This window comes from Ailuropoda melanoleuca, chromosome 9, assembly GCF_002007445.2.
Source record: "Ailuropoda melanoleuca isolate Jingjing chromosome 9, ASM200744v2, whole genome shotgun sequence".
Classification (NCBI taxonomy): Eukaryota; Metazoa; Chordata; class Mammalia; order Carnivora; family Ursidae; genus Ailuropoda; species Ailuropoda melanoleuca.
Window position 1 is genome coordinate 27,961,802 of NC_048226.1, and position 21,543 is coordinate 27,983,344.

At 36.8% G+C, this 21,543-nt stretch overlaps 1 protein-coding gene across 4 annotated transcripts in view; it reads right to left on the reverse strand.

The window, feature by feature from the left end:
- Nucleotides 1–21,543, reverse strand: part of SCAPER (S-phase cyclin A associated protein in the ER) — a 490,627-nt gene that overhangs the window by 391,103 nt on the left and 77,981 nt on the right. For all 4 annotated transcript variants that reach the window (XM_034668001.1, XM_034667999.1, XM_034668000.1 and 1 more), the window contains exon 6: nt 20,754–20,914. In XM_034668001.1, the coding sequence (XP_034523892.1) occupies nt 20,754–20,914 (161 nt within the window). The remainder of the gene's footprint in view (nt 1–20,753; nt 20,915–21,543) is intronic.

Here is a 21,543-nt window from a genome sequence, read left to right on the forward strand (position 1 = left end):
TTGAGGAAACTCCACGCTGTTTTCCATAGTGGCTGTAAAAATTTACATTCCCACCAACAATGTACAAAGGTTCTCTCTTCTCCACATTCTCTCCAATATTTGTTATCTCTTGTCTATTTGATGACAACCATTCTGATATCTCATTGTGGTTTTGATTTCCTTTTCCCTAATGACTCATGATGTTGAGCACCTTTTCAGGTACCTGAGGCCAGTTGGATACCATTTTTCGAAAAATGTCTATTCAGATCCTCTGCCCATTTTTTAATTATATTGCTTGTTTCTGATATAGAGTTGTATGAGTTCATTATATATTTTGGATATTAACCCCAATCAGATATATGATTTGCAAGTATTTTCTCCCATTCTGTAGGATGTCTCTTCAGTTTGTTGGTTTCCTTTGTTTGTTGGTTTCCTTTGTTATACAGAGCTCTTTAATTTGATGTAGTTATGCTCGCTTTTTGCTTTTGTGGCCTTTGCTTTTCGTGTCAAATCCAAAAATTCTATGCCAAAGAGGTATCTTTTCGAGGTGATGAAAATGTTCTATAATTGTGATTATGATACTACATATGTGTGAATATGCTAAAAACAGATGACTTGTATATTTTAAATGGATAAATTATATGGTATATGAATTTTATCTTAACAAAGGTGGTATAAAAATTAATAGAAAAAAATTAATAGGAAAAAGTAGGCTGATTTCTGAAATTTATTTCTGAAAAACTGAAAACTTACTTCACAGCTGAAAACTACATTTTTTATGGGTATCAAGACCATACCATCAAATGAATCACTAAAGGGAAGAAATTTTACTTCAAAGGAAAAAAAAATGCTTACAAAATGCACATCCTTGTAATTGGGAATGTTAACTCACTATCCTATTTTTAAAAATACAACTGTGTTAGTACTGTATATTATATTTTAAAATAAAGATAAGACAGACCTGTAATCTTTTATTTCAAAGGTCTGGACTTGGAAATCTTGAAGGGGAGAAAGTATGTTTAAATTTTTGTGCTTTTTAAAGTTTATTATGAGGATTCTCAAATATGCTATATAGAAAAAATAGTATGATGAGCCCCATGTTCCAATCATTCAGCTTAAAAATTATCAACATCTATTATTTCATCTAGTTCCCCTTCCCTACTCTTTTTCTGAAAGATTTTAAAGCAAATTCTAGACATCATTACCATTTCTCCTGTAGATGTTCTGTATGTGTCTTTAAAAGGATTTTTTAAAAAACATAACAATTATGGCAAACAACAAAATTAATATTATACCTCAAATCATACACTATCCAAGCCACAACCAATTTTCATCCATATTTAAATTTCAAAAATTTAGCATGTTATGTATCAGTCCTTTCCTTTCAAGATTTTATTTAAATTCAAGTTAGTTAACATATACTGTAGTATTAGTTCCAGCAGAATTTAGTGATTCATCACTTGCATATAACACCCAGTGTTCATTACATCAAGTGCCTTCCTTAATGCCTACCCATTTACCCCATCCCCCCAACTTATCTCCCCCTCCAGCAACCCTCAGTTTGTGTCCTATAAAGAGTCTCTTATGGTTTGCCTCCTTCTCAGTTTTCATCTTATTTTATTTTTCCTTCCCTTCCCCTATGTTCATCTGTTTTGTTTCTTAAATTCCACGTATGAGTGAAATCATATGGCATCTGTCTTTCTCCGACTGACTTATTTAGCTTAGCATAATACAATGCCCTCTAGTTCCATCCATGGCATTGCAAATGGCAAGATTTCATTCTTTTTGATGGCTGAGTAATATTCCACCATGTGCGCGCGCGTGTGTGTAGACATACACACACGCCACATCTTCTTTATCCATTCATCAGTCAATGGACATTTGTCTTTTAAATATATATATATAAAAGAGGGGTCGCCACCATCACTACCACATCCATCGTCATGCTGAAGCACAAGTTCTCTGAGGATAAGACCTGTGAAGGCTGCTCTAATGCAGTCAGGTGCTCAACAAGCTCAACAAGGAGTTGAGTTTGACACTGACCTACTCAACAAGAAGACTGGCATCAACTCTGAGCACAGTTTGGAGACCGGTGGAGACGCTGGGAAAAACAGGCAAGGCTATTTCCTACCTCAGCCCCAAGCACCAAGGGCCTGGACCTCTGGGCCCAAGACGGACCAAAGGGGACAGGACACTTAACCTCTCCTGACTTCCAGACAGACCTAGAGCCTGGAAGTCCTGCTCAGTGATGGGAGCGCCTACAGAGACCTTTACTTGCGCTGCTCCTTCCTAGTTTCCCTGCAATAAAGTTGAGGCACTTCTGTTGGGGTTGGGGGAGGAGGAATATATATACACACACACACACACATATATACACACACACATATACATATATTTAAATATATATTGCAATACATATTTAATATATATCTAACATTTAATATATTTTATTTAATTTATATTTAATATTTAACATAATATATATTTAATATATATTAAAATATAAAAATCAATCTTATAAAAATCATACATACCAAAAGAAAAAAAACTAAATTATGAAATTAAGTTTAACAAAAGATTTCAGTTTCCACTTAATTTAACTGGCTCACCCTTAGGAGCAGTATGATTAATAACTTTACTTTTTAAAGGAAAGAAAAACACCCTTCTTTCAAAGCTTTCTTATAGAAAGAAATACTGCTTAACACTTGAACCTAGTCCATAACCAATATGATGGCCAACACAAACACTATCATGTAGTAAAAAGAAAAAGTGAAATAACTGAAGCAAGTCAGAGGAATGTATCAAAACAAACTATAACACAGGTCTCTTAGACACTAAGAAATTAGCTATGAACAAATTACATTTTTAAGGAACCTTCAGTAAAAACTGTATTGAAAAATTATTCCCATAATGAAGAATGCTTGTTGAGAAGAGCAAATCATGCAATTAACCTGTCAAGAGAGCTTCTAAATACTTAGAATAATTTTGTAAGTACACAAAACAAAAAATTATATTTCATGTCATAATTCTTATGCTCCAGAACTTGTACAATTTTTAAAATTTTACAAATGTCATTAATAAAGTAGCACTAAATTCAAATTAATATAACCAATAATTGAAAAGAGAAAGAATAATCCCAACATAACTGATTTATTACCATTTCTACTTATCACTATATTTAATGCACTAATATTCTGTTTACAATTTATTATTGTTCAAGAGAAAATGTTCTATTTTATAAAATCCTTTGTTAGGTTGTGCTGGCATCATAAAACAAGATCCACTTTTTTATTCTCATTAGAGTTTCTATACGATTAATGTTATTTTTACCTTAAAAGTTTGAAAGAATTCGCAGTGAAGCCATCTTGACCCAGAATTTTCTTTGTGAAAAAATGTTAATTGTACACTCAGATTTTTAAAAAATACTTATTAGGGGTGCCTGGGTGGCTCAGTCATTAAGTGTCTGCCTTCGGCTCAGGGCATGATCCTGGCATTCTGGGATTGAGCCCCACATCGGGCTCCTTGCTGGGAGCCTGCTTCTCCCTCTCCCACTCCCCCTGCTTGTGTTCCCCCTCTCGCTGGCTGGCTGTCTGTCAAATAAATAAATAAAATCTTAAAAAAATAAAAATAAAAATAAATTTAAAATATTTACTAAATTCCTTCAAATTTTTCTAATTCCTGCTATGAAAGTTTGGTTACATAGTGTTTTTCAAGAAATTTATCAATTTCTTCTGTTTCTAAATTTAGTATGTAATATTGTTCATAATATCCTCCTATTATCTTCTTAATATCTATGGGGTCTCAACTCATGCCCTTATCTCATACCTGGTATTATGTCTTGTCTCCTCTTTTTTCATAATCAGTATTAGAAGCCCGTTAATTTTGTTAGCCTATTCAAAGAATTATCTTTTGGCTCTGCTGATTTTCTCAATTCTCACCTGTCTCTTCTCCTTCCTTCTTATGTTCCTTGTGTTTTAATTTGTTCTTTTCTAATTTCCAGAGATAGATTTTTTCTTTTCTAACATATCAAATTGAGGCTAGAAATTTTCCTCGAAGCACAGCATTACCTTAAACCCACAAGATTTTAAATGTTAATTTTCAGTGACTTCCCAATTTGTAATTTTCATTATCATTTCTTCCCTGACTCATGGGTTATTCAGAAATATATTCCAAAATTCCAAAAATCTGAGAATTATATGGCTATCTTTTTTAATTGATTTCTAACTTAATTCCACAATGTTTAAGAAGACAAAATCAGTTCAGTCATCTAAAATTTTGTGAAATTTGTTTAATGGCTTGGCATGTGTCAATTTTGGTAAATGTTCCATGTGTACTTGGATATATATTTGGACTTAAGTTATTACCATAACAAAGTAGCCCATATCAAAATTAACCCTCTTCATGCCAAACACAACTATAAAAGCTAGACTGTCTAAAGGCATTGGAAACCAACCAAGATAGGCAAGATTTGAGGAACTACAATTCCTGAGCAAAGGGAAGGATAACATAAAATCCGAATTCACCCTGGAATTTTTCCCTGAAGACATTTCAAATTCACAATGCAGGGCGAGTGAGTCCTAGCAGAAATCAGCAGTCCTGTCTGGCTGAAACAAATACTGGAGTTCAATGAGTCTAAAATAACTGAGACTTCAGGGGCAAAAATCTTGAAGAGGCAGGAACTGCATTTAACCTTCCCTAAGGAGTCTGACAACTACTAAGCTTTGCGCATATATGGCAAGACTCCATGATACCCAGCAAAAAGCAGCAGCTGGGATGCTAATGAGCTAAGCAGATATTATATCAACTGTAGCGTGCTAAGGAATTCAAGAATGTAATAGTCTTGGCAAAAACCCCAGATTTTCAGTTAAGACCCAAAAGGAATAAGGACAAAACTGAAACACATCAACTTTAATAAAACCTCAAACCAAATATTAAATGATTAAGGTGAACTAACTTAACTCTATCTTTTTGCCAGAAGAAAAACAACAATATTTTTTAAAGGAGCCTCTATAATTTTAAATACACCATGTTAAACATTCAATTAAATATTACGAGGCATGCTAAAAACAAACAAACAAAGAAACAAACCAACAGGGTCAAATACCAGAGAACTCCCCAAAAATGTTTTTAAAGTAACAAACCCACAGGCAGTTCAGATATTTTAATTTTCAGACACGGACTTTTCAAAATACCTATTACTAATATATTTAAGAAAAGATGGGTTAAGCATACAGAATAGAGGATCAGTGGACTAGAAGACATGTCAGTAAAATATTCCCAGGTTGAAGGATCAAAAGAAAAAAAAAATGGAAAAAAGGAAGCATATTTGTTAGAGTACATTATAACAGGTTCATTAATCACGTTGTTTAAATATTTTATATCTTGATTTTTGTTTACTTGTACTATCAGTGTTGAGACAGTTATGTTAAAATTTCATAGTATGAGCATAGATTTTTCCATTTTTCCTTTCAATTATGTCAGTTTTTGCTCTATATGCTTTAAAGATCTGTTATACACATATAAATTAAAAATTATTTTCCAATTCTGTTAAAATACTTCTTTAATAATTAAAAAATATTTCTTTTTAAAATGTTTCTTGGCTACTATTTTGTCTGGTAATAAAGCAACACCACCTTTGATTTGAACAGGACATGTACAGAATATCTTTTCCCATCTTCTTCTATTGACTTTTCTAGGTTTTAAATTGAAGGTATATCACTTTAACATGAACACACTTTTTAATGCAATTATAATTTTAAACATTTAATATTGAGACCATTTGCCTTTAATTGATTTCAAAAAAAAGAAAGCTGGGAGAGGAATCCTTATATCAGACAAACTAGAATTTAAACCAAAGACTGTAAGAAGACATGAAGAAAGACACTATCATAATAAAAGGGTCTATCCAACAAAAAGATCTAACAATTGTAAATATTTATGCCCCTATATTGGGAGCAGCCAATTATATAAACCAATTAATAACAAAATTAAAGAAACACATTGATAATAAAACAATAATAGTAGGGGACATTAACACCCCACTCACAGGAATGGACACATCACCTAAGCAGAACATCAATACTGACTGACACACTGGACTAGATGCACCTCACAGATATATTCAGAGCATTCCATCCTAAAGCAACAAAATACACATTCTTCTTGAGTGTACATGGAACATTCTCCAGAACAGATCACCTACTGGGTCACAAATCAGGTCTCAACTGGTACCAAAAACTGGGATTACTCCCTTAATATTTTTAGACCACAATTCTTTAAAACTTGAACCAAATCATTACAGAAAATTTGGAAGGAACACAAATACATGGAGGTTAAAGAACATCCTTGAATGTTCTTTATGAATGGATCAACCAGGAAATTAAAGAATTAAAAAAATTCATAGAAGCAAATGAAAATGAAAACACAACTGTTCAGAACCTTGGGGATACAGCAAAGGCAGTCCTAAGAAGAAAGTATAGAGCAGTACAAGCCTTTCTCAAGAAACAAGACTCAAATACACAAGCTAACCTTACACCTAAAAGAGCTGGAAAAAGAACAGCAAATAAGGCCTAAACCCAGCAGATGGAGAGAAATAATAAAGATTAGAGCAGAAATCAATGAAATAGAAATTAAAAAAAAAACAGTGGAACAGATCAACAAAACTAGAAGCTGTTCCTATGAAAGAATAAACAAGATTGATAAATCCCTAGCCAGACTTATCAAAAAGAAAAGAGAAAGGACCCAAATAAATCATGAATGAAAGAGGAGAGGTCACAACCATCAATGAATACAAACAATTATAAGAACATATTATGAGCAACTATATGCCAACAAATTAGGCAATCTGGAAGAAACGGATGCATTCCTAGAAACATATTAACCACCAAAACTGGAAGAAATAGAAAATCTGAACAGACCCATAACCAGCAAGGAAACTGAAGCAGTAATCAAAAATCTCCCAACAAACAAGAGTACAGGACCAGATGGGTTCCCAGGAGAATTCTACCAAACATTTAAAGAATCAATCTATTCTTCTGAACCTCTTTCAAAAAATAAAAATGGAAGGAAAACTTCCAAACACATTCTATGAGGTCAGCATTACCTTGATCCCAAAACCAAAGACCTGACCAAAAAGGAGAATTACAGACCAATATCCCTGATGAACATGGATGCGAAAATTTTCACCAAGATATTAGCCAATAGGATGGAACAGTACATTAAAAGGATTATTCACCACCAGGATTTATTCCTGGGCTGCAAGGGCTGCAATTAATCAACATGATACACCACATTAATAAAAGAAAGGACAAGAACCATATGATCCTGTCAATGAAGAAAAAGCATTTGACAAAATATAGCATCCATTCTTGATTAAAACTCTCCACAGTGTAGAGAGAGAGGGAACATACCTCAATATCATAAAAGCCATATATGAAAAACCCACAGCGAATATCATCCCCAATGGGGAAATACTGAGAGTGTTTCTCCTAAGGTCAGGAACATGGCAGGGATGTCCACTATCACCACTGTTGTTCAACATAGTACTAGAAGTCCTAGCCTCAGCAATCAGACAACAAAAAGAAATAAAAGGCATACAAATTGGCAAAGAAGTCAAGCTTTCACTCTTCGCAGATGACATGATATTCTATGGTGAAACCAAAAGACTGCACTCAAAAACTGACAGAATTCATACAGGAATTTAACAAAGTGACAGGATATAAAATCAATGCACAGAAGTCAGTCACATTTCACACAAACATAAGACATAAGAAAGTGAAATTAAGGAGTTTGTAATTGCACCAAAAACCATAAGATACATAGGAATAAACCTAACCAAAGAGGTAAAGCATCTGTACTCTGAAAACCATAGAAGACTTATGAAAGAAACTGAGGAAGACACAAAGAAATAGAAAAACATTCCATGCTCATGGAATGGAAGAATAAATATTAAAATGTCTATGCTACCTAGAGCAAGCTACACATTCAATGCAATGCCTATCAAAATACCATCAACATTTTTCACAGAGTTGGAACAAATAACCCTAAAATTTGTATGGAACCAGAAAAGACTCTGAATAGCCAAAAAGAATTTTGAAAAAGAAAACCAAAGCCGGTGGTATCACAATTCCGGACTTCAAGGTATAATACAAAGCTGTAATCATCAAGACAGTATGGTACTGGCACACAGATGCACAGATCAATAGAACAGAATAGAGAACCTAGAAATGGACCCTCAACTCTACGGTCGACTAATCTTCAACAAAGCAGGAAAGAATAAAAGACAGTATCTTCAACAAATGGTGTTGGGAAAATTGGACAGCCACATGCAGAAGAATGAAACTGGACCATTTCCTTACACCATACACAAAAAATAATCTCAAAATGGAGGATGAAAGACCTAAATGTGAGACAGAAATCCATCAAAATCCTAGAAGAGAACACAGGCAGCAACTCTTTGACCTCGGCCACAGCAACTTCTTGCTAGACACGTCTCCAAAGGCAAGGGACCAAAGGCAAGGGAAACAAAGGCAAAATGAACTGCTGGGATTTCATCAAGATAAGAAGCTCTTGCACAGCAAAGGAAACAGTGGACAAAACCAAAAGACAACTGACAGAATGGAAGAAGATATTTGCAAATGACATATCAGATAAAGGGCTAGTATTCAAAATCTATAAAGAACTTATCAAAGTCACCACCCAAAAACCAACTGATCCAATCAAGAAATGGGCAGAAGACATGAACAGACATTTCTCTAAAGAAGACATACGAATGGCCAACAGTCACATGAAAAAGTGCTCCACGTCACTCGGCATCGGGGGAAATACAAATCAAAATCACAATGAGATACCAACTAATGCCAGTCGGAATGGCTAAAATTAACAAGTCAGGAAAAAACAGATGTTGGCAAGGATGAAGAGAAAGTGGAACCCTCTTACAATCTTGGTGAGAATGCAAGCTGGTACAGCCACTCTGGAAAATAGTATGGAAGTTCCTCAAAAAGATAAAAAGAGAGATACCCTACCATGCAGTAATTGCACTACTAGGTATTTATCCAAAGGATACAAACATAGTGATTTAAAGGGGCACCTGCACAGCAATGTTTACAGCAGCAATGTCCACAAAAGCCAAACTATGGAAAGAGCCCAGATGTCCATCGACAGAGGAATAAAGAAGGTATGAAATATATTTACAGTGGAATATTACTCAGCCATCATAAAAAATGAAATCTTACCATTTGCAACGATGTGGATGGAACTACGCAAAATAAGTCAATCAGAGAAAGACAATTATCACATGATTTCACTCCTATGTGGAATTTAAGAAACAAAAAAGAAGATCATAGAGGAAGGGAGGGAAAAATAAAACAAGATGAAATCAATGAAGGAGACAAACCGTAAGAGACTCTTAACTACAGGAAACAAACTAAGGGTTGCTGGAGGGGAGGGGGGTGTGGGATGGGGTAGCTGGGTGATGGGCATTAAGGAGGGCACTTGATGGTATGAGCACTGGGTGTTATATGCACCTGATGAATCACTAAATTCTACCTCTGAAACTAATAATACACTATATGTTAATTAATTGAATTTAAATAAGATAAAATTAAAATTAAATAGACCATTCACCTTTAATGTAAGAACTGATATTTTTGCATTTACTTCTACCATCTCATAATTTCGTTTTGATTTGTCTCATCTGTTCTATGTTTCTTTTTTTTCCTTTCTTGGATTCTTTTGCATTAATTAGTTGAACATTCTTTTACTCTCCTTTGTGGTTTTCTTGAATTTACAAAATACATCCTTGACTTATAATGTCTAGTATAAGTCAGTATTTTTGTAACTTCAAAGAAAATGCTAGGATCCTAAAAATTATAATCTCCACTTATTCTTCTCCTGTCTTTTGGAATATTGTCATTTTGTATGTATTTCACGCTTCGCACGACATTATGTTTCACACAGCCGATACTAAACATTTAATGTGCTCCACATGTTTACTCCTCCTGATGTTCTTCATTCCTTTATGCATTCCTTGGTTTCAATTTGGGATCTTTTTCCCTTAACCTGAAAAACTCTCTGTAGTACTTCTTTTAGTGTAATTCTGCTGATTACAAGTTCTCTCAATTTTTATTTATCTGGAATTCACTTTCTTGCTGGATATAGAATTCTATTTTGTCAATTGTTTTCTTTCAGCAACTGAAAGATGTCATTCCACTGTCATCTGGCTTGCATCAGCTATCAACTTACTCTTACTCCTTTGAAAGTATAGTTAACCTTTGGAAAACACTGAGTTTAAACTGTGTGGGTCTGCTTATATATAGATTTCTTTTAATACGGTACTGTAAGTGTATCTGTTCTTATGATTTTCTTAATAAACATTTTTTCTCTAGCTTCCTTTATTGTAAGAATACAGTATATAATACACAAAGCATATAAAATGTGTTGATTGTTTATGTTGTCGGTAAGGCTTGTAGTCAACAATAGGCTATTGTAGTTAAGTTTTGGGGGAGACAAAGATTATACATGGATTTTCAAGGACTGTTCATGGTCAACCATAGTATTTTTTTTTCGGCTCTACTTGTAAAGATTTTCTCTTTCTCTGGTTTTTAGTATTTTTATTATATTACATTTAAATGGGATTTGTTTTCTATTTTTCCTGCTTGGAGTTCACAGTGCTTCTTAAATATGAGACTATTTTTTAACAGTTTGGGGAAATTCTTAGGGACTATCTCTTCAAACATTACTTCTACACCATTCACTCTATCACTTCACAGACTCAATTTACAGGCATGCTTCTTCTGTGCTTCTCTGCATTTTCCTATTTCTTTTCTCTCCATTATATAGTCTCAATATTTGCTACTGCAGTTAGAATTAATTCAACCCCAACTCTCCTAAATTTTAACTCTCTTCTTGATGTGTGCAAATACATCAGATGTTTTAAAATTTTCATTTATCGTCCTGGATTCCTCTGTTCCAGAGCCCTATAACCATCAAAAATCTGGATTAGTTGTACCATAGACCTGGTACACAGTTATCACACTGGGATCACCACCATACAGTATTACCTTCACCTCTCTTCTGAGCTGGCATCCTCCAGTAGTGATTGGGTCCATTGAGGCAAAAAAAAAAATTTGAGATCTTGCATGAATGAAAATATCTTCAGCCTGCTTTCATATTTAATAGATAATTTGGCTGAACATAGAATTTAAGATTAGAAATCATTTTCCTTCAGAATTCTGAAAACATTGCTCAATTTTCTCATGGCTTCTAGGGATAATTTAGCAGCAACAGATGCCATTCTAATTCTTGGTCATTTGCATATAAAATGACCATGTTCTCTAATTTTAAACCTCTCATCATCGATAGTATTCATAAATTTCCTAACATGTTTTGGTGTCATTCTATTTTAACCCACTGCAGTGGGCACTTAATGTGCCCTTTTGGTCTAGAAACTTATATACCCTGTTAAAGGAAATTTCCTTTAATTATCTAATTTCATGATTTCCTCCTTCCTCTCTCTTTCTAAAATTCATATTATTCAAATACTGGATAATCCCATTATATATTTTATATAGCAAGCCCAAAACCTAGCATCTTAAAATACTAACCATGTTATTTCCATGCAATTCTTTGAGTCAGAAATCTGAAGAGTGCTCAGTGGAGGGAGGTCTCCTCTCATCTCCACATGATATCAGCTAGAGTGGCTCACCTAAGGCCAAAGTGTGCATGATGCCCTCATCATATGCCTAAAGCCTTGGTACCAGTTGTTGTCTGAGATAGCTAGGATCTCCTTCTCATAGCCTCTTTCTCCTCACATAGTCTCTTATTATACAATGGCCTACTCTGGGCTTCTTTACACGGTAGCTGGCTTCCAACAAGGAGAAAATGGAACTTGCATGGCTTCATACAGGCTAGGCTGGGAATTTACCAATCACTCTTGGTACATTCTACAGATCATATCAAGTCACAGGGCAAACCAAAGATTCAAGGGGAGGAAAACTGTCTACCACTTGACAGTGGAAGTGGCATGCATGCACAGGAATGAGAGAAATTGTTGGCACCCATCTTTGCAGACAATCTACCATAGTCCATAGTCTGGCTTCAGATTGCCCAAATCTCCTAAGAATAGCAGACACTCATCCAATTACAGTATCAGCCTCAAAGACCAATATCTCATGATCTATACTGGATATGGATTTGTTCCTCAGGTGTGGGTTCTCTTGATCTGCAAACCATCTGCCACTCAATGGGAGAAGAGGGCTTGAAGTAGAAACAAGGATGAGGCATCTCAACATTATCTTTATAGATAGTCTTCCACTTAACCTCCTTATTATCAATCACTACTCCCAACTTTCCAATGTGCCTGGTATCCTTCAGGTAAGACACCATCTCTTCTACCTTCTATACAGAATAAACCTCCAATATTCTGCTGGGGTAAAGGAGATACCATCATCCTACTATTCAGAGTTGAGGGCAAGTAGGGAGAATTTGGGATGATTAACATATAATCCCCACCTTTATTCTCACTTCCAGAGACAACTGCTCCCCATTTTTTATCCTCTGGGGAGTTTTGTGGAACAAACTGGATTGCTTTACAGTTTTGCCCACTCTCTGCGTTGAGGATTCAGCTAGCTCACTCAAATGTCACCACTGGTCTACATTCCAACTTCCAAAAATTTGTCTGTAACTCTTCTCCTATCTCTTTTTCCTTAAGTCCTATTTTTCAATCCTTTTAGTTGAGTTTAGGGAAAGAGGAAAGTAAATGTACATGCTCCAACTGTCACCTATGACAAAAATCATTTTTATAGGCTATCATTACAAACTTCAATGCTAGAGCTATTATAAATTACTTAAGATATAAACCATAATTCACTTCCATAAAAGTGTATCAAAACCCCAAAACTGGAGACCAAAGTAGTCAAAAACAAAATTTCCTGATATATGAACATGGATAATTTTAAGCCTAGTTATAATCAACACCTATCATTTCATCTCAACCAAATGAGTCACACTCAAAAATAATATGAGATTAATGCTTTAAACAAAATCATGATATACCTTAATACCATGATTCCTTTAAGGTATTTTTTGCAATTATGATTTAACACATTTTTCTCAGACTCCTCAATAATACAAAAACTAAACTTGGTTCCGCATTCTCTTACCTTCTCTTAGAAGAAAGAACTCACGACTACTTTCAATTTTCTACTACTACTAGTCTATATAGAGAAACCAAGGGCAATATACTGGGTAAGAGTAAGAAGTATTACTTGAAATAAGCAGACACGACTTACTGAGACCAAAATGGAAAAAAGAATATCTGTAAAGTAAAGGTGGCAATCCATTTGTTATGTCCAATAAAACATTTCTTTTTGAACCAAGAAGCTCCAAAGGGATCTTTCATCGAAGAAAAACAGAAAGCAGTACTCTCAAGTTGATCCTTAATTCATAACACAAATTCACTGCCATAATTCTAAAATCCAAGGTTCTATAGATGTATAAAAAATTCACCTGGGGGATGGGGGCAGCCCCCACCACAAGTGTGGCCCCTGGGGCCCAAAAGTCTCCCAACTGGGGTGAAGAGCCATGGGCTCCAGCGACAGACAGAGTGGGAGGGCCTAGCAGAGAAGCTGGAGCCAGCCTCCAGGGCATGGTTCCAGAGCACCTACCTCACCAAGGGGCCCAGCTCAAGGTGTCCACTACCATGGTCTTCTGACCCACAGGCCTGGAGCAAAAGCACAGCCTGGAGACTGCGCACAGGTTCTCCTCCCTTCAGCCTCTCTGGACTACCCCAGGCTAAAGGCAGCAGAGCATAGGCTCTGAGAGCAACGGTTTCACCTCCCATCCAAGGGATGAATTCATCTTAGTTTTGGAATATGCTTTCCTTATAGTTTGTACTTCAACACTAAGGACACTTAATAGAGAGAAATTGCATAGCTCACCTACTGCGAGCTTGACAGCATAATTTTTAGGAATCAAGAATGAACATTGGGGGGAGGAGGGAAAAGACAGCAGAGGAGTAGAGGTCCCCTTTTCCAGCTGGTCCCCTGAGTCGAGCTGGATATGTACCAGACCATCCAGAAAACCCAAGGAATCAGCCTGAGACGCAGGAAGATACTTCTGGATCTCTACAAATGAACATCTCCAATGCTGAGTACTGAGGTATGAAGCAGGGAGCCATGAATCCATGCAGAGATATCAGAAGATAAACGGAAGAGGGAGGGAGCTGCCGCACTCGGGCACCGGGAAGCAGTAGCCACCTGCACTGGGGAGCAGGCCAGACTCGCCTACCTGCACCCATGAGAGAGCAGACTGAGACCGTGAGCCCGGGAACGTGCGGGGCAGACTGAAAAACAGAGCACTGGAGTGCTCATTGGAACCGGACTAAAAACAGGAGCTCGGGAGTGCGTGCGACCTGACTGAAAACCGGCACCTCGGAATGCAAGTGAACCACACTGAAACAGAGAGCTCGGAAGCGCGCATGGGAACAGGGGGTGGCTGGCGGTGTTAGAAGGACAAAGGACAGAGACGTGCCAGCCCTGGAAGTGATGGCTCACTGGCTGTGGGGTGCACAACCCAGGATGCTGCACGGTTTTTGGTAGCACCGACGGAAACAGAGGTAAAGAGGCCAGGAGAGCTCAGTGGAGAGCAGACAGTGATCTCTCTATTCTGAAACAGAGGCTAGGATACAGCCACTGCTGCTCTCTCAGAAAAGCCACAGAAAACCGCCAGGGAAAGCCACCAGAGAACAAAAGCCTGGAAATGCCAGCTCACATTGTGCCAATCCCCATCCCCCCTCGCAGGGGACACGGAGACTCTACCTAAACAGGGTTGCCTGAATATCAGCGCAGCAGGACCCTCCCCCAGAAGGCAGACTGAAAAATCAAGAAGCCCACATCCCTAAGGTCCCTATAAAACAAGTGCACACCACCTGGGTCCCGGTAAATAATTTGGGCTCTGGGCAACCCCACAACCTCTCTTCATCACAATGACGAGAAGGAGAAATCCCCCCCAACAAAGAAAAGATAATGAGTCTGTGGCCTCTGCCACAGAACTGATGGATATGGATATAACCAAATTATCAAGAAATGGTTCAGAGTAACAATGGCCAAGATGATGTGTAGACTTGAAAAAAATATTAACGAAAATATTAACTAGAATATAGAATATCTAAAGGCAGAAGTGAGAGTGAATCTGGCAGAAATTAAAAATGCTATGAATCAAATGCAGTCAAAACTAGATGCTCTGACAGCCAGGGTAAACGAGGCAGAAGAACGAATTAGTCAATTGAAGGATGGGATGGTAGAAGAGAAAGTTAAAACAAACTTGGCTCAAAAAAAATCCAATCTCAAGAATGTAGATTATGGGAGATTACTGACTCAATGAAAGGTTCCAATGTCAGAATCATCGGCATCCCCGAAAGAGTGGAGAAAGAGAGAGGTCTAGAAGAGATATCGGAACAAATTGTAGCTGAAAACTTCCCTAATCTAGGAAAGGAAACAAGCATTCATGTCCAAGAGGCAAAGAGGACTCCCACCAAGGTCAGCCATGACAAATCTATGCCATTATGTCATAGTGCAATTCGCAAATATCAGATCCAAGGATACAGTACTGAAAGCGGCCAGGGCGAAGAAATTTATCACGTACAGAGGCAAAAATAACAGAATAACGTCAGACCTGTCTACACAGACCTGGAATGAGAGGAAGGGTTGGCAGGATATTTTTGAAGCTCTATCCGAGAAAAACAGGCAGCCAACGGTCCTTTATCCAGCAAGGTTGTCATTCAGAATGGATGGAGAGATAAGGACCTTCCAGGCTCGGCAGAAACTGACCAAATTCATAACCATGAAACCAGCCCTACAGGAGATATTAAGGGGGGTTCTATAAAAGTAAAGAGGCCCCAAGAGTAATACAGAACAGAAATTTACAATCTACAGAAACAAATCTTTACGGGCAACATGACATCATTAAAATCATCTCTCTCAATAATCACTCTCAATGTGAATGGCCTAAATGCTCCCATAAAACACCACAGGGTTGCAGATTGGATGAAAAGACATGACCCATCCATTTGCTGTCTATAAGAGACTCATCTTGAACCTAAAGATACATCCAGACTGAAAGTGAAGGCACGGAAAACCATGCCAATTACCTGCCAGATTAGCTCTCATTTTCATGCCAATGGACCTGAAAAGAAAGCTGGGGTAGCAATTCTCACATCAGACAGATTAAATTTTAAACTAAAGACTGTAGTTAGAGAAACAGAAGGACAATACACTATTCTCAAAGGATGTATGCAACAAGTAGATATGAAATTATAAATATCTACACCCCCAACAGGGGAGGCAGCAAGATACACAAGCCAAACCTTAACCAAAATAAAGAGACATATAGATAAAAATATGTTAATAGTAGGGGAATTCAACACTCCACTATCAGCAATAGATCACCTAAGCAGAAAATCAACAAAGAAACAAGAGCTCTGAATGACATACTAGACCAGATGGACCTCATAGATATATATAGAACACTACATCCTAGAACAACAGAATACTCATTCTTTTCAAATGCAAATGGAACGTTCTCCAGAATAGCCAAAATACTGGGTCACAAAACAGATCTCAACCGATGCCAAAAGACTGAAATTATTCCCTGCATATTCTCAGACCACAATGCTTTGAAACTGGAACTCAATCACAGGAAAAATTCGGAAGAAACTCAAACACTTGGAAACTAAGAACCATTCTGCTCAAGAACGAGTAGGTAAACGAGGAAATTAAAAATCAATTTAAACAATTTATGGAGACCAAGGAGAATGAAAGCACAATGGTCCAAAACCTATGGGACACTGCAAAGGCAGTCCTAAGGGGAAAATACATAGCCATCCAAGCCTCACTCAAAAGAATAGAAAAATCTAAAATGCAGATTTTATATTCTCACCTCAAGAAGCTGGAGCTGGAACAGAAGAACAGGCCTAACCCACGGACGAGAAGGCAGTTGATCAAGAGTAGAGCAGATATCAATGAATTAGAAACCAGGAGCACAGTAGAGCAGATCAACAGAACTAGAAGCTCGGTCTTTGAATGAATAAATAAGATTGATAAGCCACTGGCAAGACTAATTCAAAAGAATAGAGAAAGGACCCAAATTAATAAAATTATGAATGAAAGGGGAGAGGTCACAACAAACACCAATGAAAGAGGAAGGATCATCAGAAACTTTTATCAACAGCGTTATGCCAATTAATTAAACAACCTGGAAGAAACGGATACCTTCCTGGAAACCTATAAAGTACCAACACTGAAACAGGAAGAAATGGATTTTTTAAGCAGATCGATTAATTATGAAGAGATTGAAGCAGTGATCAAAAATCTCCCTAACAAACAAGAGTCCAGGGCCTAACGGATTCCCCCAGGAATTCTACCAAACATTCAAAAAAGAAATAATACCTATTCTCCTGAAACTCTTTCAAAAAATAGAAACAGAAGGAAAACTACCAAACTCATTCTATGAGGCCAGTATTACCTTGATCCCCAAACCAGGCAAAAGACACCATCAAAAAGAAGAATTATAGACCAATATCCCTGATGAATATGGACGGCAAAATTCTCAACAAGATCCTAGCTAATAGGATCCAACAGTACATTAAATGGGTTATCCATCATGACCAAGTGGGATTCATCCCTGGGATGCAAGGGTGGTTCAACCATTTGCAAATCGATCCGTGTAATGCATCATATCACNCATCATATCAACAAGAAAAGACTCAAGAACCATATGATCCTCTCAATTGATGCAGAAAAAGCATTTGACAAAATACAGCACCCTTTCCTGATTAAAACACCAGAGTGTAGGGATAGAGGGTACATTCCTCAATTTCATAAAAACCATCTACGAAAAGCCTACAGCAAATATAATTCTCAATGGGGAAAAGCTGGAAGCCTCTCCCTTAAGATCAGGAACATGACAAGGATGCCCAATCTACACATTATTATTCAACATAGTACTAAAAGTCCTTGCAACAGCAATCAGACAACAAAAAGGAATAAAAGGTATCCAAATCGGCAAAGAACTAGTCAAACTGTCTCTCTTCACAGATGACATGTACTGTATATGGAAAACCCAAAAGAATCCACCCCCAAATTACTAGAACTTATACAGCAATTCAGTAATGCNAGAACAATTCAGTAAGGTGGCAGGATACAAAATCAATGCTCAGAAATCAGCTGCATTTCTATACACGAACAATGAGACTGAAGAAAGAGAAATTAGGGAATCCCTTCCATTTACAATAGCACCAAAAATTATGCTATTTCAGAAATCACTTAACCAGAGACGTAAAGAATCAATATTCTAGAAACTATAAATCACTCTTGAAAGACACTGAAGAAGNCTTTTGAAAGATATTGAGGAAGACATAAAAAGATGGAAAAATATTCCATGCTCATGGATTGGAAGAATTAACATAGTTAAAATGTCCATGCTACCCAGAGCAATCTACACTTTCAATGCCATCCCAATCAAAATACCAATGACATTTTTCAAAGAACTGGAACAAACAGCCCTTAAATTTGTGTGGAACCAGAAAAGGCCCCAAATCAGCAAGGAATTGTTGAAAAGGAAAAACAANTGACTGGATTAAGAGGTTGTGGTCCATATATACAATGGAATATTATTCAGCTATCAAAAAGAACGATTTCTCAACATTTGCTGCAACATGGACGGCACTGGAGGAGATAATGCTAAGTGAAATAAGTCAAGCAGAAAAAGACAATTATATGGTTTCACTCATCTATGGAACATAAGAACTAGGAAGATCGGTAGAAGAAAGGGAAAGAAAGGGGGGTAATCAGAAGGGGGAATGAAGCATGAGAGAATATGGACTCTGAGAAACAAACTGAGGGCTTCAAAGGGGAGGGGGTGGGGGAATGGGACAGGCTGGTGATGGGTAGTAAGGAGGGCACGTACTGACTGCATGGTGCACTGGGTGTTATACACAAGTAATGAATCATGGAACTTTACATCAAAAACTGGGGATGTACTGTATGGTGACTAACATTATATCATAAAAAATTATTTAAAAAAAAAAAGAATGAACATTGGGTTATTTCCTAAGATAGGCCTTTAAAGTCCACTTGGATGCTGCATAGCCATATGCACACTTGAACATGAAAATGATCTTCCATCAAGGAGATCTCCCTCTTCAACTAAATCAACAGAAGTGGTTGGAAGAAAAAGAATGGACCCTCTATCTGATCACACTCAGACAAATTAAATCAGTCTTTTTGAGCAAGAAGTAAAGCAAATGACAACTGAAATCCTGCCAGGCTCCACGCAGAACCAAGTTTATTGGTGTATGGCTGTGTCTACTCAGATGATGTGGCTCCTTTTTCTAAATTATACCAAGGCACCCTGTATGGGCTAGAGGCAGTTCTTACCATCCTACTACCATATCCCTCTCCTAACCAGGATTATATTGCTTACCTCAGATAGACTGAAGATTCTCATGAACTACAGGCTTATTGTAAAAGATGAAATATTTGACACAAAATGAAATTAATTCCAAAGGAAAACTCAAAATATTACTATAAATATGAATTATGTGCGTATTTTTATACATATACAGCTATATGAATACACATTTCTATATATCAGAAGTTAGCACAACTTAGTAAATGTTTAAAATTTTAAAAAATTCACTCTGGATTTCTATATAAAAATACTTTACGAAGGAAAATAATTTTTTTTTACATTAGACAATCAGTTTTGGTTTTTCATATTCTAAGTTCAGACAATTTTGAGTTAAGACAGCGAAGATTATGTCTATGTTCCAAAAGAGATTCTGGTTAGATTTGATAAGTTCTCATTTTCATTACTTCTCTTTTTGATTAATAAGAATCTCACTCTCTAGTCTCTGGTTGCTCCCTCATGGTACCCATCCTCCCCACTGTATCAACATTTATCTTCCCAAATCACGGCTGATACCATCTAATCTCTTCTTAAAATTCCTTCCTATGAACTCTGCTTCTCCACTGTATACTCTCAGTTTTATATGATAAAGTACAAACACCACTGTTGTCAAAGTCCATGAAGGAAATGCTTATGGGATAAACAGGCCCTTGGAAAAGTAGTCCTATTTTTTTGTGCCCCATAATTATTTTCAAGGTATAGAAAACAAATGTGTAAGCAGAGATAAACTGAGTATCATTTTAATACCAAAATAATATTCAAATATTAGTGAAATGAAGTGGTGACATGCTACTTGAAAGTGTATATTGCCTAGAGAATCAATTAGTCAATATTTTTCTACTTAAAGTTAAAAGAGTTATAAAAGATCTTATAAATGAATTGACAAACAAATAATTCTCTTAAAGTTTACACAGGGCAAACCTGAGACTAGAATGTTCTGCAAAAGCTTTCATACACTTTTTAAGATTATTTTATTACTTTAAGATTATTTTAAGGCAAATTAATATCACATAAATGATATAAAAAATAAATATGTAATGCTGTTAGCATCAGTTTCAAGTAAAATATATAAAACTCCATATGCTTCCACCTGTCTACTATATAAAAACATTGACTCAAAGTCACTTGCCATTTTTTGGGGCACCGGGGTGGCTCAGTTGGTTAAGTGTCTGACTCTTGATTTTGGCTCAGGTCACGATCTCAGGGTTGTGAGATGAAGCCCCGCTTCAGGCTCCATGCTGGGCATGGAGCCTGCTTAAGATTCTCTCCCACTCCATAAAAAAAAAAAATCCAAAACCGAAATCACTTGCCGTTTTTGCGAGAAGCCTTCGGCACTGGCACTGGTGGGCATGACTGAGCAGGCGCTACATCTGAAGCAGCAGGAGAGCCTGTATGATGAGCCTTTACTTTGTCAGCCCAACTGACACCAGTAGGAGCCAGACGGGGAGCAGTGATTGCGCCAGGTGAACCCCTAAGGAGAAAATTCTGCATTAATAAATCAAATATAAAAGTTAAAATTTTTTAAATTTAAATATATACTTAATATTATTCTGGTCTCTAGCTCTGATTTGTCTTTGTTATTTCCCTCCTCTACTAAATTTCAGCTAAGGATCTTCTTTTTCCAGGTCCTTGTGGTGTCATTTAAGTTATTTATTTCAGCTATTTTCCTTAATACAAGCAGTTATGGCATAAATTTCACTCTAACAACTGCTTTTGCCACATCCCATAGGTTTTGGAATATTGTGTTTTCTTTTTCTTTTGAGACATATTTTGATTTGCCACTTGATTTCTTATTTGGCCCACTGCTTGTGCAGCAGTGTGTTGTTTAATACTTACATATTGAATATTTAATATTTACATTGTAAAAAATGAAAAACTTGAAAAAAAATTAAAAAGTGGGTTGGGGCGCCTGGGTGGCACAGCGGTTAAGCGTCTGCCTTCGGCTCAGGGCGTGATCCCAGCGTTGTGGGATCGAAGCCCCACATCAGGCTCCTCCGCTATGAGCCTGCTTCTTCCTCTCCCACTCCCCTGCTTGTGTTCCCTCTCTCGCTGGCTGTCTCTATCTCTGTCGAATAAATAAATAAAATCTTTAAAAAAAAA